Source organism: Giraffa tippelskirchi, chromosome 2, assembly GCF_054371585.1.
Source record: "Giraffa tippelskirchi isolate mGirTip1 chromosome 2, T2T-mGirTip1v1.2.pri, whole genome shotgun sequence".
Lineage (NCBI taxonomy): Eukaryota > Metazoa > Chordata > Mammalia > Artiodactyla > Giraffidae > Giraffa > Giraffa tippelskirchi.
The window spans coordinates 178,418,206-178,444,714 of NC_137276.1; the positions used below are offsets into that span (position 1 = coordinate 178,418,206).

General features: G+C 38.4%; 1 protein-coding gene across 6 annotated transcripts in view; it reads right to left on the minus strand.

Moving 5' to 3' along the window:
* The window catches only part of NECTIN3 (nectin cell adhesion molecule 3), a 146,008-nt gene that overhangs the window by 106,484 nt on the left and 13,015 nt on the right, over window positions 1-26,509 (minus strand). For 2 of the 6 annotated variants that reach the window (XM_081542759.1, XM_081542770.1), the window contains exon 2: window positions 25,351-25,510. The exons of the other annotated variants lie outside the window; for them this stretch is intronic. In XM_081542759.1, coding sequence (XP_081398885.1) covers window positions 25,351-25,468 — 118 coding nt within the window. In that variant the 5' untranslated portion in view covers window positions 25,469-25,510. The remainder of the gene's footprint in view (window positions 1-25,350; window positions 25,511-26,509) is intronic. 6 annotated transcript variants of the gene reach the window in all.

The following is a 26,509-nucleotide window of genomic DNA, read 5'->3' on the forward strand; positions in this document are numbered from 1 at the left end:
AGAAGGCAATGGCAACCCACTCCAGTACTCTTGCCTGGAAAGTCCCATGGATGGAGGAGCCTGGTAGGCTGCAGTCCATGGGGTCGCCAAGAGTCGGACACAACTGAGCGACTTCACTTTCACTTTTCACTTTCATGAATTGGAGAAGGAAATGGCAACCCACTCCCATGTCCTTGCCTGGAGAATCCCAGGGACGGGGGAGCCTGGTGGGCTGTCGTCTACGGGGTCGCACAGAGTCGGGCACGACTGAAGCGACTTAGCAGCAGCAGCAGCAGAACTTTGAGAAATAAATGTCAGATATTTAAATCAACCAGTCTATAGTGTTTTTTATAGCAGTCTCACCTGATTAAGACATCAAAATAAACTGGAAAGGATAGCGCTAATGATATCTCCTTACAACCTTAAGAATAATGGCTCATGGGGTAGCAATGTTCACACCAGACAGAATAGAATTTAAAACAAAATCTACAATGAAAGACAAAGAGGATATCATATAATGATAAAAGGGTTGATCCAAGAAGCAGATGTAACATTTGTAAACATATATGCACCTAACAGACAAGTACCTAAATATATAAAGCAAATAATAATAGACATAAAGGAAAGAATTGACAACAATATGGTAATAGTAGAGGACTATAATGCTCTACTTATATCAGTGGATAAATCATCCAGACAGAAAACCAATAAGGAAACAGTGGTCTTAAATGACAGAAAAGATGGACTTAATAGATATCTACAGAATAGATATCTCATCCAAAGCAGCAAAATACACATTCTTTTAAAGTGCACATGGAACTTTCTGCAGGACAGGTCACATGCTAGGCCACAAAAATATCTCAATAAATTCAACAAATTGAAATTATATCAAGCATCCTTTCTGGGCACAATGGTATGAAACCAGAAATTAACTATGGGAATAAAAATGAAAAAATACAAACATGTGGACACTAAACAATATGCTATTAAAAACAAAACAAAACAAAAAAGCATCTATGAAGAAAGAAAGAAGAAATAAAAAAAAAAAATACCTTGAGACAAATGAAAACAGAAACACAACTTTCCCAAATCTATGGGACACAATAAAAGCAGTTCCAAGAGGGAAGTTTATAGATATATAAGCCTACCTCAAGAAACAAGAAAAATCACAAACAACCTAACTTTCCACCTAAAGGAATTAAAAAAGAAGAACAAAGCCCAAAGGTAGTAGGAGAGAAATCATAAAAATCAGAGCAGAAATAAGTAAAATAGAGAGCCCCCCTCCCCCAAAAAACCCACCAATAGAAAGGATCGATGAAACCAAGAGCTGGGTTTTTGAAGAGATAAACGAAATTTTAAACCTTTAGCCACAATCTTCAAGAATAAAAGAGGGCCCAAGTAAGTTAGAAATGAAAGAGAAGTTCATTTCGCCATCACAGAAGTACAACAAACAATCACAATGCTAGTTATATGCCAACAAATTGAACCCCTCTCTGAAATGGATAAATTCCTAGGTATTATAATCTACTAAGACAGAAGCAGGAACAAATAAATAGAAAATCTGTACAGACTAATTCAGCTCAATTCAGTCGCTCAGTCATGTCCGACTCTGAGACCCCAGGAACTGCAGCATGCCAGGCTTCCCTGTCCATCACCAACTCCCGGAGTTTGCTCAAACTCATGTCCATCGAGTCCATGTAATTACTAGTAATGAAATTGAATCAGTAATCCAAAATCTCCAAGAAAACAGAAGTCTAGGGCCAGACAGCTTCACAAGAAAATTCTACCCAACAGTTAAAGAAGAGTCAATATCTATCCTTCTTAAACTATTCCAAAAAGCTGAAGAGCAGAGAACATCCTGAAACTCATTCTGCAAGGCCAGCTTTCCCTTGATACCAAAGTCAGAAAAAGACACTACAAAAAAAAAAAAGAAAGAAAGAAAACCGCAGGCCAGTGTCTCTGATGAATGTAGACGCAAATATTCTCAAACAAAATAAATTCCAAGGAATAAACCTACCTAGGGAGACAGAAGAGCTATACACAGAAAATTGTAAGATACTGATGAAAGGAATCAAAGATGACATAAACAGATGGAGAGAGATTCCACGTTTATGGGTTGGAAGAATCAATATTGCTAAGTAAGTCAGAAAGAGAAAAACATACTGTATATTAATACATATATATGGAATCCAGAAAGATGATACTGATGAATCTATTTGCGGGGCAGTAACTGAAATGCAGACATAAAGAACAGACTTATGGACACAGGGTGGGGGGAGGAAGAAGACAGTGGGACGAATGGAGAGAATAACATGGAAACATACACTACCCTATGTAAAAAAGAGAGCCAAGGAGAATTTTCTGTATGATTCAGGGAACTCAAACCAGGGCTCTGTGACAACCTAGAGAGATGGGATGTGGAGGGAGGTGGGAGGGAGGTTCATGAGGGAGGGGACATATGTATACCTATGATTGATTCATGTTGATATATGGCACAACATTGTAAATCAACTATCCTTCAATTAAAAGTAAATACATTTTAAAAATATATTAGCAAACAATTCAACACTACACAGAATGGATCACATATCATGATCAAGAAGTACTCCACAATGGAAGGATGGTCCAACATCTGCACATCAGTCAATGTGATACACCACATTAACAAAACAAAGGATAAAAAGCACACGGTCATCTCAATAGACACAAAAAAATAGCATTTGAAAGAATTTAACATCTATTTACAATAAACTCTCAACAAATTTGGTACAGAGAAAACTATCTCAACAAATAAAGGACATTTATGACAAATCCCAGTAATCATGTACAGATGTGAGAGGTGGACCATAAAGAAGGCTGAGTGACAAAGAATTGATGCTTTTGAACTGTGGTGTTAGCGAAGACTCCTGAGAGTTCTTTGGACTGCAAGGAAATCAAACCAGTCAATCCTAAAAGAAATCAACCCTGAATATTCATTGGAAGGATTGATGCTGAAGTAGAAGCTCCAATACTTTGGCATCTGATGCAAAGAGCCAACTCATTAGAAAAAGACCCTGATGCTGGGAAAGATTGAGGGCAGGAGGAGAAGGGGGTGACAGAGGACAAGATGGTTGGTTGGCATCACCAACTCAATGGACATGAGTTTGAGCAAACTCCAGGAGATGGTGAAGCCTGGAGCATGATGGAGGGAAGCCTGGCATGCTGCAGTCCATGGGGTCGCAAAGAGTCGGATACAACTGACTGAATATGACAATGACAAACCCACAGCTAATATTATACTCAATGGTGAAAAGCTAAAAAGCTTTTCCTTTAAGATCAGATAAAACAAGCATGCCCACTCTTGCCACTTCTGTTTAACAAAATAATGAAAGTCCCAGCCACAGCAATCAGGTAAGAAATAAAGGCATTTCATTTGGAAGGGAGTAAGTAAAACTGTCATTGTAGATGACATGCTACTACTAAAGTCTTCACCCAAAAAAAAAAAAAAAGAGAGAGAGAGAAGTAATATGTAGATTCAGTGACATTACAGGCTACAAAATCAACATACAAAAGTGTGGATTTCAGACTTCCCAGCAGTCCAGTGGTTAAGACTCCAAGCTTCCATTGCAGGGTGCATGGGTTCAATTCCTGGTCAGGGAAATACAATCCCACATGCCATATGTGTGGCGAAACAAAACAAAACAAAACCTGGTGGATTTCTATAAACAGTGGTAAATCATCAGAAATAGAAATTAAGAAGACAATTCTATTTACACACATCTGCACCAAAGAGAGTACCTAGGAAAAAATTTAACAAAGGCGAAACACCTCTATGTTGAAAGCTATACTACACTGATAGAAGAAACTGAAAAAGACACAAATAAATGGAAAGATATCTCATGTTCATGGATTGTTAAAATACCCATACTACCCAAAGCAATCTACAGGCTCAAAGCAATTCCCATCAAAATTCCAGTGGCACACTTCATAGAACTAGAACAAATAACCTTAAAATTCATATGAAACCACAAAAGACCTCTAACACCCTAAGCAATCTTTAAAAAATATGGAGGCATCACACTCCTTGACTTCAGACTATACTACAAAGCTACAATAATCAGAAAAGTATGGTACTGGTATAAAAAATAGACACATGCTCAATGGAACAAAATAGAGTCCAGAAACAAATCCATAAATATACACTCAAGACAGATTAAAGACCTAAATTTAAGACCTGAAAACTTATAAGACTCCCATAAGAAAGTATAAGCAATACTCTTTGAAATTACTCTCAGCAATATTTTTTTTGGATCTGTCTCCTCAGGGAAGGGAAACAAAAGCAAAAACAAACAAATGGACCAAATCAAACTTAAAAGCTTTTTCATAGTGAAAGAAATCATCAACATGAAAAGGCAACCTACTGAATGAGAAAGATATTTGTAAATATGTCCAATAAGGGATTACTATCCAAACTATACAAAGAACTAATGGAACTCAATATCAAAAAATTAAACAACCTAATTTAAAAAATGGGCAGAAGACCTGGATATGCATTATTCCAAAGAAGAAACAGATGGCCAAGAGGTACGTGAAAAGATACTCAACATCATTATTATCAAATGCAAACACAAACCACAATGAGATATCACCTCACACCTGTCCGAATGGCTACCGTCCAGAAGACAAAGAAAAACAACAAGCATTGGTGAGAATGCACAGAAAAAGGAACCCTTATGCACAGCTGATGGAAAGGTAAATTGGTAGTCACTACAGAAAGCAATATGGAGGTTCCTCAAAATGTTAAAAACAGAGTTACCATATGATTTGGCAATTGCACTCCTGCCTGGGTGTTTATCTGAAAAGACAAGAACACCAATTTGAAAAGATATATGCATGCCAATATTCAAGTAGTATTAATTTACAATAGCCAAAATAAAGAAACAACCCCTAAAAAATGTAATACAAACATACACACACACACACATGCACACACAGAATTTTAATCAGTTATTTAAAAAAAAAAAAAAACACCTGCATTTGTGACAAAATAGATGGATGGACCTGGAGGGTATTTTGCTTAGTGAAATAAGACAGAGAAAGACAAATACTATATGTTTGTTTTTATAGATGAAGCCTAAAAAATAAAACAGACTCACAGAGAACAAACGAGTGGTTGCCAGATAGGAGCGAGGGGAGGAGAGAGGTGTTATGAGGAGTACAACAGGTGAAGGGGTTTAAGAGGTACAAACTACCAGCTACAAAATAAATAAGTTACAAGGATAAAATGTGCAATACAGGGAATATAATCTACATTGAATAATAACTTTATATAGAGTATATTTTATAAAAATATCAAATCACTATGGTGTATGAAAGTGAAGTCACTCAGTCGTGTCCGACTCTTAGCAACCCCATGGACTGCAGACTACCAGGCTCCTCCGTCCATGGGATTTTCCAGGCCAGAGTACTGGAGTGGGGTGCCATCACCATAGTATACACTATGGTGTATACCTAAACTAATAAGTCAACTATACTCCAATTTTTAACAAAGAAAATTTTTTGAAAAAAGAAAGAACCATGGCTTAATGGGCCACCATTACTAAAGAGAATAATACTTGGAAGACAGGAAAAAGAAAAAGTGGATCCAGTAAATCAAAAATACATTTAAAATATTTTACAATATTTAAATGGGGAAAATTACTCTCCACATAAGAAAGACAGAAAAACCACCAAGGAAAAAGTTGACAGATTTGACCAACAACAACAACAAAATACCTCTTAATAATCAAAGAGCTTGAGCAGATATTGACCAAAAAACTATAAATGGCTATTTTTAATGAGTTCAATTTTACTAGTAAACAAATATTAATGTAACTGTCAGGTTTTTCTTTTCCACTTTGTTTAATTTCTAGGAACTTATATGTGATTTTTACTGTCTAATTTTCCCACAGAAACATTCTGAGGATTTTTTGCGTTCTGCAAAAGTAAATTCTGGTATAAATTTTTGTTTATTTCAACCCTTAAATCTTTACACAAGGCTTTATATTACCCTGTAAGTATTGATAATTTGGCTCTCCCTCAGATCCCATGAGCTTCTAAGGACACATCTCCTTGTTTGTGTTTCAGTTAGCCAAAGTTCTTGTTGCTTGCAAACAAAAGTGTCTAATACATTTCCAAATCTAGACTAAACCCAAAAGTTAAAAGCCACTTCTGAAGATCTTCCCCATGGAATCTTAAAACCATGGAGAAACAGATTTTCCATTGTGGTTCTTAGACCAAGGTCAATACTAGAATGCTCACTACTTAAGATCTCCCAAACATGGAGCCTGCTTCTTCCTTCCACTTTCCCATCTGCAGCTGTGTGTGACTGGAGAGCAGAAGACTACTGGAGAAGCAACTGTTTATTACTAAAGATCTAAATTAATTGAAGTATGTGCCTCATTAATGGCTATGTAAAGTCTACAATACAAAGAGACTAAGAACAGCAAAGAATTAAATCTATCCTATCTGGCAAGACCCTAATTTTGTCACATCCTGGCTACTGCACACTCATGCATCTTGGATATTTTAGTTCTGGGATCTTCCAAATGTTAGGTCTACAAAATAAGTGTAAGCAAATATACAAATGAAACATTTATTGATTGTACTGTGTCCAACTATAAACAACATCTCCAAATATCTCTAAAGTATGGGTTCTTTCAGACTTCTCAGAATTTAGAATCGCTTTTTCAAAGCAACAACTGAAATAAGTATGTATTTTCAAGAGACTAGCAAAATCAGACCATCTAGGTATCCTCAATCATTTCAGCACACTTAACATTTGAGATGGGGACTTCCCTGGAGGTCCAGAGGTTAAGAATCCACCTTGCAATGCAGGGGATGTGCGTTCGACCCCTGGTCAGAGAACTAAGATCCCACATGCCATGGGGCAACTAAGCCTATGAGTCACAACTACTCACAACACGTGCCACAACTATCAGAGAAGCCCGCACACTGCAACTAGAGAAGCCCACGCACCAAACGAAAGACCCCACATGCCACAAGTAAGACCCAAATAAATATTTTTTTTTAAAGCATTTAGATAAATTAAATATATCACCAATACATTCAATAATTAGTCTGAATTAGTCTGTTTTAAACTGATAAGTGGTTTGACATGTCAACTTCAAAAATGTAAGCAAAGTCTTTTTTAACAATAGCCCCAAACACTCAGAAATAAGCACAGAATAGTAGAGCCAAGTGACTAACAAAATGTGAGAACTATATTATAAACTGATAACTCAAATACTACTAGAATATGAAAGAATCTCTAACTTTGGGATCATAGGAGATCCTATATTCTAGGAAAAACTTGGATCACATATCAAAAATGGTTGAGAGAATTCAAGACATCAATGTATTAGTATGTATTAAGTATGTACTTTGTTTGCAGGCACTGTCACTGTTCTAGGTGCTGGGAATAGTACTGAACAGGTAAGATATCCATCCCTGTCCTTATAGGGTTTACAATCTAACTGGAAAGACATAATTAACAAGAAAATAGATGCCAGATAGTAAGAACTATGGAGGAAAATAAAGGAAGGTAAAAGGTACAGTTATTACTTTAGGGTAGGCCACAGCTTTCTAATCAGAGTAACAAAAGGCCTTTTTAAAATAATATTGGAACAAGGATTTGAAAAAGGTGAAAGAGTGAGAAAAAAGAAACTTGCAGTGTCCCTAGAGTGAAGCAAGAGAAAGAATGGCAGGAAATGAGGCCACAGCAATAGCAGGGGACCAGGCTACACAACTGTATGACTTGGCTTTTATTAATCCTGATAAATTGAAAAACGACTAGACAAGTTTTTAGCAGAAACATGACATACTCTAATTTACCTTTTAAAGGGACTAAACCAAGGATCCCAAATAAGAATATATTTTGTTAAAGAAGGAGAGAGAAGATGGGGTTTGGAGCACCGTAACCAAAATGAGCGGGGGCTGCAACGGCAGCACGGAAGCACGGCCCAGAGGAGCTACCCCACGTCTAAGGTCGGAGGAGGGGCCCAGAGGAGCTACCCGATGTCCAAGGTCAGGGAGGTGGCCGAGAGGAGCTACCCACGTCCAAGGTCACGGAGGTGGCCCAGAGGAGCTACCCCACGTCCAAGGTCAGGGGAGGGGGCCCAGAGGAGCTACCCCACATCCAAGGTCAGGGGAGGTGGCCGAGAGGAGCTACCCTACGTCCAAGGTCGGGGAGGCAGCCCAGAGGAGCTACCCCACATCCAAGGTTGGGGAGGCGGCCGAGAGCTACCCTACGTCCAAGGTCAGGGGAGGCGGCCGAGAGGAGCTACCCCACGTCCAAGGTCGGAGAGGTGGCCAAGAGGAGCTTCCCACGTCCAAGGTCAGGCGTGGCAGCTGAGAGGAGCTACCCACGTACAAGGTCGGGGGAGGCGGCCGAGAGGAGCTACCCCACGTCCAAGGTCAGGGAGATGGCCAAGAGGAGCTGCCCACGTCCAAGGTCGGGGGAGGCGGCAAAGAGGAGCTACCATGTCCAAGGTAAGAGAAACCCAAGTAAGATGGCAGACACTGAGAGAGGGCATCAGAGGGCAGACAGACTGAAACCACAATCACAGACAACTAGCCAATGTGATCACACGGACCATAGCCTTTTCTAACTCAATGAAACTAAGCCATGCCGTGAGGGGCCACCCAAGATGGACGGGTCATGGTGGAGAGGTGTGACAGAATGTGGTCCACTAGAGAAGGGAATGGCAAACCAACTCAGTACCCTTGCCTTGAGAAACCCATGAACAGTATGAAAAGGCAAAAACATAGGACACTGAAAGATGAACTCCCCAGGTTGGTAGGTGCCCAATATGCAACTGGAGATCAGTGGAGAAATAACTCCAGAAAGAATGAAGACATGGAGCCAAAGCAAAAACAACACCCAGTTGAGGATGAGACTGGTGATAGAAGCAAGGTCCGATGCTATAAAGAGCAATACTGCATAGCAACCGGGAATGTTAGGTTCATGAATCAAGGCAAACTGGAAGTGGTCAAACAGGAGATGGCAAGAGTGAACATTGACATTTTAGGAATCAGCAAACTAAGATGGACTAGAATGGGTGAGTTTAACTCAGATGACCATTATATCTACTACTGTGGGCAGGAATCCCTTAGAAGAAATGGAGTAGCCATCAGAGACAAGAAAAGAGTCCGAAATGCAGTACTTGGAGGCAATCTCAAAAATGACAGAATGACCTCTCTTCGTTTCCAAGGCAAACCATTCAATATCACGGTAATCCAAGTCTATGCCCCGACCAGTAATGCTGAAGAGGCTGAAGTTGAACAGTTCTATGAAGACATACAAGACTTTCTAGAATTAACATCCAAAAAAGATGTCTTTTTCATCATAGGGGACTGGAATGCAAAAGTAGGAAGTCAAGAAACACCTGGCCTTGGAGTACAGAATGAAGCAGGGCAAGGGCTAGTAGAGTTTTGCTAAGAGAACGCACTGGTCACAGCAAACACCCTCTCCCAACAACACAAGAGAAGACTCTACACATGGACATCACAGGATGGTCAACACCAAAATCAGACTGATCATATTCTTTGCAGCCAAAGATGGAGAAGCTCTATACAGTCAGCAAAAACAAGACTGGGAGCAGACTGTGTCTCAGATCATGAACTCCTTATTGGCAAATTCAGACTTAAATTGAAGAAAGTAGGGAAAACCAGTAGACCATTCAGGTATGACCTAAATCAAATCCCTTATGATTATACAGTGAAAATGACAAATAGGTTTAAGAGAGTAGATCTGATAGACAGAGTGCCTGATGAACTATGCACAGAGGTTTGTGACATTGTACAGGAGACAGGGATCAAGACCATCCCCATGGAAAAGAAATGCAAAAAAGCAAAATGGCTGTCTGAGGAGGCCTTACAAAGAGCTGGGAAAAGAAGAGAAGCAAAAAGCAAAGGAGAAAAGGAAAGATATTCCCATCTGAATGGAGAGTTTCAAAGAAGAGCAAGGAGAGATAAGAAAGCCTTCCTCAACAATCAATGCAAAGAAATAGAGGAAAAAAACAGAATGGGAAAGACTAGAGATCTCTTCAAGAAAATTAGAGATACCAAGGGAACATTTCATGCAAAGATGGGCTCAATAAAGGTTAGAAATGGTAGGGACCTAACAGAAGCAGAAGATATTAAGAAGAGGTGGCAAGAATACACAGAAGAACTATACAAAAAAAGATCTTCACGACCCAGATAATCACGATGGTGTGATCACTCACCTAGAGCCAGACATCCTGGAATGTGAAGTCAAGTGGGCCTTAGAAAGCATCACTACGAACAAAGCTAGTGGAGGTGATCGAATTCCAGTTGAACTATTTCAAATCCTGAAAGATGATGCTATGAAAGTATTGCACTCGATATGCCAGCAAATGTGGAAAACTCAGCAGTGGCCATAGGACTGGAAAAGGTCAGTTTTCTTTCCAGTCCCAAAGAAAGGCAATACCAAAGAATGCTCAAACTACCGCACAATTGCACTCATCTCACATGCTAGTAAAGTATGCTGAAAATTCTCCAAGCCAGGCTTCAGCAATACATGAACCGTGAGCTTCCAGATGTTGAAGCAGGTTTTAGAAAAGGCAGAGGAATCAGAGATCAAATTGCCAACATCCGCTGGATCATCGAAAAAGCAGGAGAGTTCCAGAAAAACATCTATTTCTGCTTTATTGACTATGCCAAAGCCTTTGACTGTGTGGATCACAAGAAACTGTGGAAAATTCTGAAAGAGATGGGAATACCAGACCATCTGACCTGTCTCTTGAGAAACCTGTATGCAGGTCAGGAAGCAACAGTTAGAACTGGACATGGAACAACAGACTGGTTCCAAATAGGAAAAGGAGTATGTCAAGGCTGTATATTGTCACCCTGCTTATTTAACTTATATGCAGAGTACATCATGAGAAATGCTGGGCTGGAAGAAACACAAGCTGGAATCAAGATTGCAAGGAGAAATATCAATAACCTCAGATATGCAGATGACACCACCCTTATGGCAGAAAGTGAAGAAGAACTAAAGAGTCTCTTGATGAAAGTGAAAGAGGAGAATGAAAAAGTTGGCTTAAAGCTCAACGTTCAGAAAACTAAGATCATGGCATCTGGTCCCATCACTTCATGGGAAGTAGATGGGGAAACAGTGGAAACAGTGTTAGACCTATTTTTTTGGGCTCCAAAATCACTGCTGATGGTGATTGCAGCCATGAAATTAAAAGACGCTTACTCCTTGGAAGGAAGGTTATGACCAACCTAGATAGCATATTTAAAGGCAGAGACACTACTTTGGCAACAAAGGTCTGTCTAGTCAAGGCTATGGTTTTTCCAGTAGTCATGTATGGATGTGAGAGTTGGACGGTGAAGAAAGCTGAGCACCGCAGAATTGATGCTTTTGAACTGTGGTGTTGGAGTAGACTCTTGAGAGTTTCTTGGACTGTAAGAAGATCCACCCAGTCCACCCTAAAGGAGATCAGTCCTGGGTGTTCATTGGAAGGACTGATGTTGAAGCTTAAACTCCAATACCTCAGGCTCCTCATGCGAAGAGCTGACTCATTAGAAAAGACCCTGATGATGGGAAGGATTGGGGGCAGGAGAAGGGGACAACAGAGGATGAGATGGTTGGATGGCATCTCCAACTCGATGGACATGGGTTTGGGTAAACTCTGGGAGTTGGTGATGGACAGGGCGGCCTGGTGTGCTTCAATTCATGGGGTCGTAAAGAGTCAGACATGACTGAGCAACTGAACTGAACTAAACTGGATACATAATAGTATGCTGTTCTGGAGAAACTGATGGACTAAAGATGTAAATTCAGAGTAATCAGCCTATAAAGGTATATAAAGTCATGAGACTGGATCAAACCACTACAGAGTATTAACACAAAGTCTAAGTGCTCATGGTGCATTCAAAAATTTAAAAGTTTGGAGTTGAATAGAACTCAGAAGATGGCAAAAGCATGGCCAGGGAAGGAAGAGGACCAAAAAGTATATCTTGTAGAATAAGTATAACAAGTACATAGAAAGAGAGAGTGATCAATTACTCCAAATGCTGTGTAGGCCAAAAATGAGGACTAATAAGTAACCAATGAATTTAGCAACTGTCTTACTGAATGGTGAGGATAAAATAAAAGCCTGATGGGACTAGATTTTTAATACTGAATAGTATAGATACTTCTGAGTCCAGTCAAGGAAGAGTAACAAGATTTACCCTCATGCTTGAAACAACCATAATGATTCCAGAGAGACAGTAAACATACCAGTGAGGCTGATGATTAGCCTCAGCTTACCACTTAAAGTGAATTCCAGGGCCACCACTAGAGAGAGAGAGACCCTACACAGCCAGGCAGTCTCTCTGAGTTCTACCCAACCTAATAGTGAAGATTCTAGCCAGTACAATTAGACCAGAAAACAAAATAAAAGGTATCCGAATTAGGAAAGAGTAAAACTGTCTTTATTTGCAGAAAATACAATTTTCTATTTATAGAATATCTGATGGAATCTATTAAAAAGCTACTATAACAAGGGTGATTAGCAAAGACATTAATAGTACTCATATAGGATCTAAAATCAATATACAAAAGTTAATTGTATTTTTATGTATTAGCAATGAAAAACTGGGAAAAAATTTTAAACACTGCTGTTTAGCATATTTTTTTTTTTAAAGATATGCTAAGGAGAAATCTGACAAAAGCTGTAAAACACTGGTACAGTTAAAACTGCAAAATTGGCTAAGAGAAATTAAAGACCTAAATAAATGGAAAGGCATACTTGTTCAGAGGTTATTAGATTTAATATTCTTAAAACATTAGTTTCTCTAAATTGATCTATAGATTCAATACAATCCCCATCAAAAGCCAATATACCCTTTAATGAAAAACTAACAGGCTATTGCTAAAATTAATATAGAAATGCAAACGTAAATTTTTGTGACCCTGCCTTGGCAACTATTTTCTTAGATATGTAATCGAAAGCACAATCAGTGGATTTCATCAAAATTTAAATTTTCTGCTCTTCAAAAGACACTTCTTAAGACAAGTCACTTAATGAGAAAATGTCTTCTGCAAATCATATTTGATAAAGGATTTATAGCTGATAAACAACTTGAATCAAAATACAAAAAGAATACTCAAAACTCCATAAACAGAAAACAAACAGGTCAATAAAAAATGGGCAAAAGATTAGAACAGACACATCACCAAACATCACATGAAAAGATGTCCAACATCATCAGGGAAATGCAACTAAGGCCACAATAAGATACTACTACACATTAGATATAATCAAAAAAGCTGACTACACCAAGTGTTGGAGAGAATGTGGAAAAACAAATTCTCCTACACTGCTGGTTGAACTATAAAATGGGACAACCTCACTGGACAGTTTGGCAGTTTCTTAAACATATAAGCACTGTATCATCCACCAACTTCACTCCGTTATCTTTACTCAGAAGGAAAAAAGGCATGTATCAATACAAAGACTTATACACAAATGTTCATAGCAGCTTCATACTTAACAGTCATAAACTGGAAGCACCCCAAATGTCCAGCAACAGATGAGTGAATGAAGAAATTGAGGTATACCTATACAATGAAATACTACTCACCAATAAAAAGGAATATTTAAGTAGGAGAGAAGTTTCTTCAATTTGATAAAGAACACCTATCTAAAAAACTTATGGCTAACATGAGAAGCTTCTAATGAGAAACTAGAAGCTTTCATGATAAGATCAGGAAGAAGTCAAGGATGTACCCTTTGCTGTACCTTTTCAACATCATACTGGTCTTCCCTGGTGGCTCGGATGGTTAAGAATCTGCCTGCAATGCAGGAGACCTGCATTCTATCCCTGGGTTGGGAAGATCCCCTGAGGAAGGAAACGGCAACCCACTCAGGCATTCTTGCCTAGAGAATTCCACAGAGGAGCTAGTGGGCTACAGTCTATGGGGTCCCAAAGAGTCAGACACAACTGAGTGACTAACACTTCAACATCACATGATGCAGTAAGAATAAGAAATAAACAATATACTGATTAGAAAGGAAGAAATAAAACATTGATGACAAATGACATAATCATCTACGTAGGAAATCAGAAAGAATCAACAAAAAACTCCTCAAACTAATAAAGCAATTATAGCAAGGTTGTAGGATACACCTGCTTTCCTATATATTAGCAATGAACAAATAGAATTTGAAATGTAAAACACAGTATTATTTATATTAGCACCCCCAGAGAAAATATTTAAGTATAACTCTAACAAAATATGTATAAGATCTATTTAAAGAAAACTAAATACAAGTATTTATTCTATGTTTATGGGTAAGGAAGAGTCAATATTGTCAAGATGTCACTTCTTCTCATCTTGATCTATGGATTCAACACAATCCTTGCTCCCAGCAAATTGCTTTACGGATAGTGACAAACTGATTCTAAAATGTCCATGGAAAAACAAGACACAGGATTAGTCAACAATACTGAAGAACAAAGTCAGAAGACTGATACCACATGACTTCAAGACTGCCTATAAAGACAGAATAATCAAGACAGTGACATTGGTGAAAGAACAAACAGATTGACAGAACAAAACAGAGCCCAGGATTAGATTCATTTTACTAGGTCAATTGATCTTTAAAAGAAACAAAAGCAATGTAGTGAAGCAAAAAGAGTCTTTTCAACAAGTGATCCTGGAACAACTGGACATCCACATGTAAAAGTATAAGTCAAGACACAGACTTTACACTCTTCACAAAAATTAACTCAAAATCGATCACAGGATTTTCCCTTGTGGTCCAGTGGTTAAGAATCTGCCATCCAGTACAGGTGACTCAGGGTTCAATTCCTGGTGCGGGAACCAAGATCCAACATGCCTTAGAGCAAAAAAAATTAAAATAAATGAGCTCACTGTAGTGCTCAACAATTTTTTAAGAGTACAAAAATGTTCCAAGACCAAACAGTTTGAGAACCACTACTAGAACAATGTATGATTTCAGACTAGTGCCAAGAGCCACTTGTACTTAGTAATCTTGAATTACAGTGACATCAATCAGTATTCAGTAGCCTAAGTGAATAAATGGAGACAGCAATGAGTAAAAGAATTCAGTTTGGTTCAGAGTTTCACTAGGCTAGCACAATCAGAAGAGAGATGAGCAAGCAGCTGATGTTTAGGCAAATAAATGATTTCAATGGTAGACTACAGACTTTAGTCAAGAAGGAAATAACGATTAAAGGATTATAGAAACCAATGTAGTTAAAGAATTACTGTAATAAGTATTAAGTAAAGAGGCAGAAAATGGGACAAAGTCAATCTCTTTGAGACTCAGTTTTCGTATCTCATGAACACCTTACAGTTGGGTATTCCTGAAAATTGTCAGAAATTTTTATATACACCATTATTCTGATCCCCACACCCTATTCCCCACCCATTCCTGAAAAATGTATGTGGATGTCCAGTTGTTCCAGGATCACTTGTTGAAAAGACTCTCTTTGCTCCGTTACATTGCCTTTGTTTCTTTTCAAGATCAATTGATCTAGTTAAAGAATCTATTCCTGGGCTCTCTATGAGGTACATAGGTAATTTTTTTCCATATGATAGATTAAGAACCAAAAAAGTTACAAGACTTACCACAGGTCATATAAATAATAACAGACAGTGCATTTTGCAATAGTCCAGAGGATCAGAGAAAGCTTTCCAAAAGGTGGCATTTAAGCTGTTTGTGCTTCCCTGATAGCTCAGTTAATTAAAGAATCCACTTGCAATGCAGGAGACCCCAGTTCAGTTCCTAAGTCAGGAAGATCCGCTGGAGAAGGGATAGGCAACCCACTCCAGTATTCTTGGGCTTCCCTTGTGGCTCAGCTGGTAAAGAATCCGCCCGCAATGCAGGAGACCTGGGTTTGATCCCTGGCTTGGGAAGATCCCCTGGAGAAGGGAAAGGCTGACTACTCCAGTATTCCGGCCTGGAGAATTCCATGGACTGTAGAGTACATGGGGTTGCAAAGAGTCAGATATCACTGAGGGACTTTCACTTTACTGTTATTCCAACCATAAAACTTATAATCAACAGTAAACAATGTTCAACCAATGGTATTGTTGTTTAACAATATTGATGAATTTATTTCTGGTCCTTAAGTATACTTTAAGCTAATTATAAGTGATACATAAAAACATTAATAATCTGAAAATCTCAAACTTACTTTTAAAAGCAGCATCTCTAAGTAAGTACATGGAGCTTATGGTTGAGTAGTGTAATACTTTGTGAATCAGAATCAAAGTTGTGAATGGTAACAGGATGGAGAAAAAGAGAACTCTGGAGCCTGAGTAACCTATATTCAAGAACACACAGATCTCTAAATTATTACCAGTGTAACCCTGGGTACTTCAAAACCTTGTTTTATCACCTATAAAACATGACTATTACCACAAAATTAACAAGGTTTTAGTAAAATTTTAAAGAAAAAATTAAATGGAACTTCCTTGGTGATCCAGTGGTTAAGACTCTGAGCTTCCAATGCAGGGGCTCTGGTTCCATCCCTAGTCAGGGACCCAAGATCCCACACAGTGCAACTAAGTCCACTTGCTGCAACTACTGAGCCCACGAGCCACAACTAGAGAAGTCCACACATCGAAAAAAGGAGCCTAGGTGTTGCAACGAAGACACAGCACAGCCGAAATGAATAAAAAAACCATGGAGCATACAATCAGTCAGTTCAGTTCAGTCATTCAGTCGTGTCCGACTCTTCGCGGCCCCACGGATTGCAGCACACCAGGCCTCCCTGTCCATCACCAACTCCCGGAGTTTACTCAAACTCATGTCCATTGAGTCAGTGATGCCATCCAACCATCTTATCCACTGTCGTCCCCTTCTCCTGCCTTCAATCTTTCCCAGCATCAGGGTCTTTTCAAATGAGTCAGTTCTTCACATCAGGTGGCCAAAGTATTGGCGTTTCAGCTTCAGCATCAGTCCTTCCAATGAATATTCAGGACTGATTTCCTTTAGGATGAACTCGTTGGATCTCCTTGTTATCCAAGGCTCTCAAGAGTCTTCTCCAACACCACAGTTCAAAAGCATCAATTCTTCGGCGCTCAGCTTTGTTTATACTCCAACTCTCACATCCATACATGACCACTGGAAAAACCATAGCTTTGACTAGATGAACCTTTGTTGGCAAAGTAATGTCTCTGCTTTTTAATATGCTATCTAAATGTCTTTTAATTTCATGGCTGCAGTCACAATCTGTAGTGATTTTGGAGCCCCCCAAAATAAAGTCTGTCACTGTTTCCACTGCTTCTCCATCTATCTGTCATGAAGTGATGGGATCAGATGCCATGATCTTAGTTTCCTGAATGTTGAGCTTTAAGCCAACTTTTTCACTCTCCTCTTTCACTTTCATCAAGACACTCTCAAGTTCTTCTTCCCTTTCAGCCATAAGGGTGGTGTCATCTGCATATCTGAGGTTATTGGTATTTCTCCCGGCAATCTTGATTCCAGCTTGTGCTTTATCCAGCCCAGGGTTTCTCATGATGTACTCTGCATGTAAGTTAAATAAGCAGGGTGACAATACACAGCTTGATGCACTCCTTTTCCTATTTGGAACCAGTCTGTTGTTCCATGTCCAGTTCTACCTGTTGCTTTCTGACCAGCATACAGATTTCTCAAGAGGCAGGTCAGGTGGTCTGGTATTCCCATCTCTTTCAGAATTTTCCAGTTTGTTGTGGTTGACACTGTCAAAGGCTTTGGCATAGTCCATAAAGCAGAAATAAATGTTTTTCTGGAACTCTCTTGCTTTTTCAATGATCCATCAGATGTTGGCAATTTGATCTCTGGTTCCTCTGCCTTTTCTAAAACCAGCTTGAACATCTGGAAGTTCAAGCCTGGCTTGGAGAATTTTGAGCATTATTTTACTGGCAAGTGAGATGAGTGCAACTGTGCAGTAGTTTGAGCATTATTCGGCACTGCCTCTCTTTGGGATTGTAATGAAAACTGACCTTTTCCAGTCCTGTGGCCACTGCTGAGTTTTCCAAATTTGCTGGCATATTGAGTGCAGCACTTTCACAGCATCATCTTTTAGGATTTGAAAAAGCTCAACTGGAATCCCGTCACCTCCACTAGCTTTGTTCATAGTGATGCTTTCTAAGGCCCACTTGACTTCGCATTCCAGGATGTCTAGCTCTAAGTGAGTGATCACACCATCGTGATTATCTGGGTCGTGAAGATCTTTTTTGTACAGTTCTTCTGTGTATTCTTGCCACCTCTTCTTAATATCTTCTGCTTCTGCTAGATCCATACCATTTCTGTCCTTTATTGAGCCCCTCTTTGCGTGAAATGTTCCCTTGGTATTTCTAATTTTCTTGAAGAGATCTCTAGTCTTTCCCATTCTATTGCTTTCCATATTAGCTCACTTATTTTTTCACTTATTACAACCTAGACTTGTAATATCTAAGCCCTTGCCCCAGTGTTTTTCATTTATAGCAGCCCTGCAGAATGTTAATTCTAAATCAGTTCAGCTGTACAAATTCTTTATGCTTATTTCTCAGCTACAAGTGGGACATGGGGAGAAAAAAAATCATACAACCATGCAGATTGGTGCCACTGTTAATCAGGCTTTAGCTTCATGGAGCATGCACCAACTAAACTAAAAGAATTGTTAGAAAAACTGTCTAAGGTCCAACTGAAGCTAAAGCCTGATTAACAGTGGCACCAATCTGCATGGTTGTATGATTTTTTTTCTCCCCATGTCCCACTCGTAGCTGAGAAATAAGCATAAAGAATTTGTACAGCTGAACTGATTTAGAATTAACATTCTGCAGGGCTGCTATAAATGAAAAACACTGGGGCAAGGGCTTAGATATTACAAGTCTAGGTTGTAATAAGTGAAAAAATAAGTGAGCTAATATGGAAAAACTACAAATATGTATGGCACATGGTAAGAGCTCAAATATTTATTGCATTTCATTCACTCCATATTAAGTACTAAGTATTATAACGTGGGCTTTCCTCGTGGCTCAGACTGTCAAGAATCTGCCTGCAATGCAGGAGACCTGGGTTTGATCTCTGGGTTGGGAAGGTCCCCTGGAGGAAGGTATGACAACCCACTCCAGTATCCTTGCCTAGAGAATACCCAGGGACAGAGGAGCCTGGTGGGCTGCAGTCCGTGGGTTGCAGAGTCGGACACGACTAAGCGACTAAGCACATTATAACAACACAGAACATAACACAGCCTGAGACTTCCAAGAGCTGAGAATCTAGAAGAGAAAATAAGACATGCAAGGCAATGGATGTGTGGTAGAGTGATCATATAATCTGTCACCTAAGCCAAAAAACATCCTTTAGAGTGAAAAGAAGTGGAAGAGTATTATTGTTGATTATGTCAGAAATACAGTTGTAAGCCTAGACATTCCAAGGCAAACTGGGTTACAGCATCTTTATGAAAGTCACCATAATTAAGCGTGAAAAAGAGACCTGGGAGAAGGAATGAGAGAAGTGTGTAGAATAAGGAAAATTGAAACATTTTCTTCAGCTAAGCCCAAACTAGTGATTACTAATTTTACTTGGTAATATGTGGAAAAGCAGTAGAACTTGAGCTAGATCTTATTTAGCCAAGGTAGAATTTTTCTAAAGGTGAGTTTTTCCAAACAGAGAATGGGTACTATAGGAAGAAGGACGAAAGCAAAGAGATTCAGAGAAATAGAAAATATATGGGAAGTTTAGACAGTAAGAAAAATCTAAAGTACTGGTAACAAATAACAGTGATGAAATCAGAAAGGCAAATTCTTAATTCGGTTTCTTTGCACATCCATTTTTTTCGCTAACACTTATTTAACACTTACCAATATAGACCAGAGTTTATGCTGAGAAAGGACAGGAAGAGGCACATTCCATGCCCTTCAGGAGCTTAAAATCAAATCAAGGAAATTGTAAATAAGAGGGAGAAAATAAGTAATACTGAAAAGTAAAAATACAAGAAGCCAAAAAATTAGCTAGAAAAATTCATGTAGCAGATATTCATATATTATAGTGGAAAAAAATAAAGCACAGATGAAGAAAGTAATTAGGAGATGTTCACCTGTGAATGTGATCTTATTTAGAAAACATACAGGCTCAATTTGCATATATATGATAAATACTAAAAATCAATCATCTAACCAGCCATTTCCAAAAAATAATAATAAACCCTCCAAAAACTGTAGAAGAAATACAGAACAGATAATAATGAAACAGAAAACAAACATAGGACTTCCCTGATGGTCCAGGGTTAAGACTCCACGCTTCCAATGCAGGGGGCTTGGGTTCAACCCCTAATTGAGGAATTAAGATCCCCCATGCCATGTGGTACAGGCCAAAATTTTTTTTAAAAAGGGAAACAGAGAGAGCTTGGACAATCAGTTAAAGACAGACTCTTTGAAAAGTTTAATAAAACTGATTAACTCCTGGCAAGACTGATCCAGAAAACAGAAAAATAAAATAAAATAAACATGAGGAATGAGAAAGGGGGGCATTACTATTAGATACTTCAGGCAGTAAAAAGTTAGTTAAAAAAACATAACAACTTGAGCTCAACAGACGTGCAAGCAGGAAACTGACAAATTCCTATAAAAACGCAATGTGCCAAACCTGATTTAAGAAGAAAATGATTACTTAAAAAATGAACTGGAATTAAAAACCCTTCCCCAAAAAAAACTACTTCCGGTCCAGACAGCTTTACCAACAAATTCTACCAATTGAAAGAAAAAAACAAGTTATCAATCTTATTAAAACTCTTACACAGAATAGAAAAAGATGCAGCAATTCTCAATTTTTTGTGTGTATCTAGCATGACCTTGGTCAAAACTTTGCAAGAGCATTGTAAGAAAATTACAGGCCAATTTAATTGATAAACATAGATAGCAAAGAAAAAACTCAAAAAAAAAGTTGAATCCTGCAATATAATAAAGGATACATTCATCAAAACCAAATTGGGATTATTCCAGAAACACAAAGATGATTTAACACTTTTTTAAATGTAATTCACATTATAAAAAAAAATCATATGATCTCAAAATTAATAAAAGCATTTAATAAAATTAAACTCTATCCATGATAAAAATTCATAGGCAAACTAGGAGTAGAAAGAAAATTTCCAAAACTGATAGCGATTTAAAAAAAAAAAAAACTACAGCAAACATCATACTTAATTTTGAAATGTTGAACACTCTTTTACCTCTGAGATAAGGAATGAGACAACGATGCCTGCGGTCACCACTTTAATTCAACATCATAGTGGAGGTCCTAGCCAGTGCAATAAGCAAAGGAAAAGAAAAAAAAAAGTATAAGGATTGGCGAGAAATAAGGCTTTAATTATTCATAGATGGCATGACTGTATAGATGGAAAATCCAGAAGATTCAACAAAATATTAGAAATAAATGAAGTTATAGCAAGGTCTATATTTTTATACGCCTATAAACAGTAATATTTTAAAATATCATTTATAATATCATCAAAAAATAACTTGAAATCTATAATTAAAATAACTGAAAGTTTATAGTTATGCAACACCTCTACACACAGAAAAAAACTAAAGTTTTATGGAAAGAAAGTATCAAAAATCTCAGAAAATAGATAAATCAGGTTCATTGAGTTGGAAGATTCAGTATTATAAAGATATCAATTTAACCCCACATTAATTCATATAGACTTAATGTACTTCCACTAATATCCTTGAAGGTTTTCTGTAAAAACTGATAAACTGCCAATAAAATGTACATGGAAAAAAAAAAGGACCAAGGTTTACCACAATAAACTTGAACAAATAGGTTAACTTATTGTACCCAATACAGGATATATGATTATACACTTATAATCAGACACTATGGTATTTGGGCACAGATAGTAAAATGGACCAATGGAACAAAGAAGAGGGCCAAAATTAAACCCAGGCATACATGGCTATTTTATTTATTATAAAGGCAGTACTGCAAAGCAGAGGGTCTTTTCCATAAATGGAGATGGTCAAGTGGATAATAAATGAAGAAAAAATATGGACACTACCTCATTAACCACAAAAATAAATTCTAGATGTTATCATATTAAAGGAAAAATAATAAAGTTTCTAGGGAAAAATGTTTTCATGATGATATAATGGAGAAAGACTTTGCAAATAAGACACAAAGAATTAATTATAAAGAAAAGGATTAGTTTTAACTACATGAATATATATTAAAGTGTCCGTCCACAGATGCCATTAATACAGTGAAAAGGCCAGAGTGGGAGAAGATATTTGCAATACACGTAAATGGTAAGTGGTTCACATCTAGAATTCAAAAACAACTCCTACAGATCCACAGATAAATGACAATCCAAATGGATAAAATGGGAAGTGAATGAAAAGGTACTTCACAGGAGGATATTCAAATAGTTCATAATCCTTAGATCTCAGCCATCAGATAAGTATAAACTACAACCACAATATTACATCATTACACACTGATTGGAACGGATAAAAAAAAAATGAAGAGACACTTATTCCTTGGAAGAAAAGCTATGACAAACCTAGACAGTGTATTAAAAAGCAGAGACATCACTTTGCCAACAAAGACCTGTCTAGTCAAAGCTATGGTTTTTCCAGTAGTAGTGTATGGATGTGAGAGTTGGACCACAAAGAAGGCTGAGTGCCAAAGAACTGATGCTTTTGAACTGTGGTGTTGCAGAAGACTCTTGAGAGTCCCTTGGACTACAATGAGACCAACTGCAGTCAATCCTAAAGAAAATCAACCCTGAATATTCATTGAAAGGACTGATACTGAAGCCGAAACTCCAATACTCTTGGCCACCTGATGCGAATAGCCAACTCATTAGAAAAGACCCTGATGCTGGGAAAGATTGAAGGCAGGAGGAGAACAGGAAAACAGGGGACGAGATGGTTGGTTGGCATCACTGACTCAATGGACATGAGTTTGAGCAAGCTCTGGGAGATGGTGAAGGACAGGGAAGCCTGGTGTGCTGCATTCCATGGCGTTGCAAAGAGTCAGACACGAATGAGCAACTGAACAACAACAACAAAGGGCCGGTGAGGCAGTAGAGCAACCGAAACTCTTAAACACTACTGGTGGGAAGTATAAGTTGTAACAAACACTCAGGAAAACCTTTTCAACCAAAACATACACGAAACAAACCAGCAATTCCACTACCAAAAGAGTGACACAGATGGTCCCCAACTATCGATGATTTAAGTTAAATATTTTTCAACTTTATGGCGGTGTAAAAGCAATATACATTCAGAAGGAAGTGTACTTCAAATTTCGAACTTCTCCTAGGCTACCAATATGCAGGAGGATACTCTCCCATGGTGTTGGGCAGTGAGGAGCAGGTCCCAGTCAGTCATGCCATCGCAAGAGTAAACAACAGACACACAACCATTTTTTGAGAATAGTATTCAATAAATTACATGAGATATTCAATACTTTGTTATAAAACAGGATTTCTGTTAGGTAGCCCAACTACAGGCTAATGTTAAGTGTTCTGAGCATGTTTAAGACAGACTAGGCTATACAGTGGGCTTTCCACGTGGTGCGAGCAGTAAAGAATCCACCTGCCAGTGCAGGAGATGCAAAAGACATGGGTTGGATCTCTGGGTTCGGAAGATCCCCAGGGGTAGAAAATCTAACCTCACTTCAGTATTCTTTCCTGGAAAATTCCATGGGCAGAGGAGCCTGGTGGGCTACAGTTCATGGAGCCACAGAGTCAAATGCAAATGAACCACGAAACGCGTGCACATGCACGCACACACAGACACCAATATACACACAGGCTAAGCTGTGATGTCTGTTAGGATACATATATTAAATAAATCTTGACTTGTGATATTTTCAACTCATGGGGAAGTAACCCCAGCGTAAGTCAAGAAAGATATGTACAGTGATGTTCACAGCAGTACTATTCATAAAACCCCCAAAATGAAAATAACCTAAATGTCTACATAACATTAAAAATGATAAATGGTTAATTCTCCAAAATCGGCAAAGAAATAGAAAGTTCGAAAACAGGTAAAACTAATTTATGATGTTGAAATCAGAATTGTGGTTATTACTAAAGAAGAGAGAAGAATTGTGATTGGAAAATAATGGGAAGGGCTTCCTTGGAGGCTCAAATGGTCAAGAATCCGTCTGCAATACGGGAGAACTAGGTTCGATCCCTGGGTTCAGAAGATCCCTGGAGGAGGGCATGGCAACCCATTCCACTATTCTTGCCTGGAGAATCCCCCTGTAGCCTGGCAGGCTACAGTCCATGGTGTCACAAGGAGTGGGACACAACTGGGCGACTAAGCACAGACTAAGCACAGTAATGGGAAGGGGGCTTCTGAAGTGCTGGTAAAGATTTATTTCTTGACCAGGGTGATGTTTCTGTGGATATGCTCACTTTGTAACAGTTCTTCAGATTACACATTTTCCATGTATACTTTTCTGTATGTTTGTATGTATAATATATATACACACATGTGTATATGTGTGAGTGTATATATATATATATATATACACACACATATAATGTTAACATATTAATATTCATATATGAGTTTTAGTATTTCCTGAATTAATGTCTCAAGTTTGGTTCAAGCCAGCCCATACTTCACATCTTCAAATTCTGTATTTACCTGCCACTCTGACTTGAGCCTCAAATCTCACAATTAACACAGTCAAAACCAAAATCATTACCCCTTTGTTATGAGGTGTTATATCCTCCTTTAAAAATATATTGAAACCCTAACTCCAAGTACCTGTGAGTGTTACCTTATTTGGAAATAAGGTATTTGTAGATATAATTAAGATGCAAATTAAGTACAGTCACACTGGAGTAGGTTGGGCTTTAATTCAATATAGCTGCTGTCCTTACAAAAGAAGGAACAAAAACCAGGACAAAAACACAGGGAGGATGATGGCCTGTGATGACAAATGCAGTGACTGTAAGAATACAGCTGTAATCCAAGGAATGCCAAGGATTGACGGCCACCACTGGAAGCTAGGATGAGGCAAGAAAGGACTCTACACCAGAGTTTCAGAGGGAACGTGGCCCTCCTAATACCTTGATTTCAGACTTCCAGGCTTTAGAACCATGAGAGAATCAATTTCTGCTACTGTAAGCCATGCAGTTTGTAGTATTTTGTTACAGCAGCCCTAGGAAACTAATAAATCCTTCCATCTGGTATCTAATTCTTAACCTCAACCTCCTTTTTAGCAGTATTTACACTATTCTCCCATCTGCCTAATACGTAATCTCCAAATGCACTAACTTTTACTCATTCTTCATATCCTGAGATCAAGAGGTATTGTTTTGCCTTTTTATTCTCTCGTTTTTAAGTTTTCCCTTTCATTTATACCATCACCATCCACTTACTTTCTCTTCCTGGATGGTGCCACATCAATATGCCCTTCCCATCCACCTCACAAAGACAAAGAAGTCTCATCATAAAAATTAAAAAGCTTTTCTTCAACTCTCTATGGTAGACACCCATAGAAAATTTATTCTCTTGGGCTATGGGACTTAGTAGTAGAACCTGTGGACAAAAATGGAATCACATTGAGAATTAGAGCTCTAACACAGGAATTTGGGGACAACACATTCAGGCCACAATAATTGATATACTATTCCCCTTCAAATTATTTGTTCATTTCCTCTTTCCCAAGAGCAAGTCCTACCCTACTGTTTTTTCATTATTCCTTCATTAGTTAATTTTTTTGAAAATTGATCTTTTTCCTAAACACTTTTACTAAATTACTGAGTCATCAATGTACTTTTCTTAACTACTAAATGTATTGATCTATCAAGATTTTATTCCCAGATTATTTATCCCTTCCCTCCCTCTTACCTAATCAATGTACCTCAACCTTTAAAATTGCTTCCAGTCCCCTCCCTACTTCCACTTCCTTCCTCTCTTCTCTTCTCCCTTCCTTCTATTTTCTCACTCTGCCTCTCCCTCAAAGAGCTCATCTAATCCAAATACCTCAATACTGATAATTCCCAATTCCACATCCTTCCCTCCCACTCTCTCGTAACATTTCTAACTACAGCTGTAAAATACGTCCCAGTGGCACGCACCACAATCAAAATGCCTCCACAAAGTTACTAGACTGATTCATTAATCCTTCTGCAGCCATGACATTAAAAGACGCTTGCTCTGTGGAAGAAAAGCTACGACAAACCTAGAAAGCATATTAAAAAGCAGAGACATTACTTTGTCAACAAAGGTCTGTATTATCAAAGCTATGGTTTTCCAGTAGTCATGTTTGGATATGAAAGCTGGACCATAAAGAATGCTAAGCACCGAAGAACTGACACGTTTGAACTGTGCTGTTAAAGAAGACTCTTGAGAGTCCCTTGGACAGCAAAGAGATCAAACCAGTCAATCCTAAAGGAAATCAATCCTGAATATTCATTGGAGGAACTAATGCTGAGGCTGAAGCTTCAATACTTTGGCCATCTGATGCAAACAGCCGACTTAATGGAAAGACCCTGATGCTAGGAAAGACTGAAAGCAGGAGGAGAAGGGGATGAC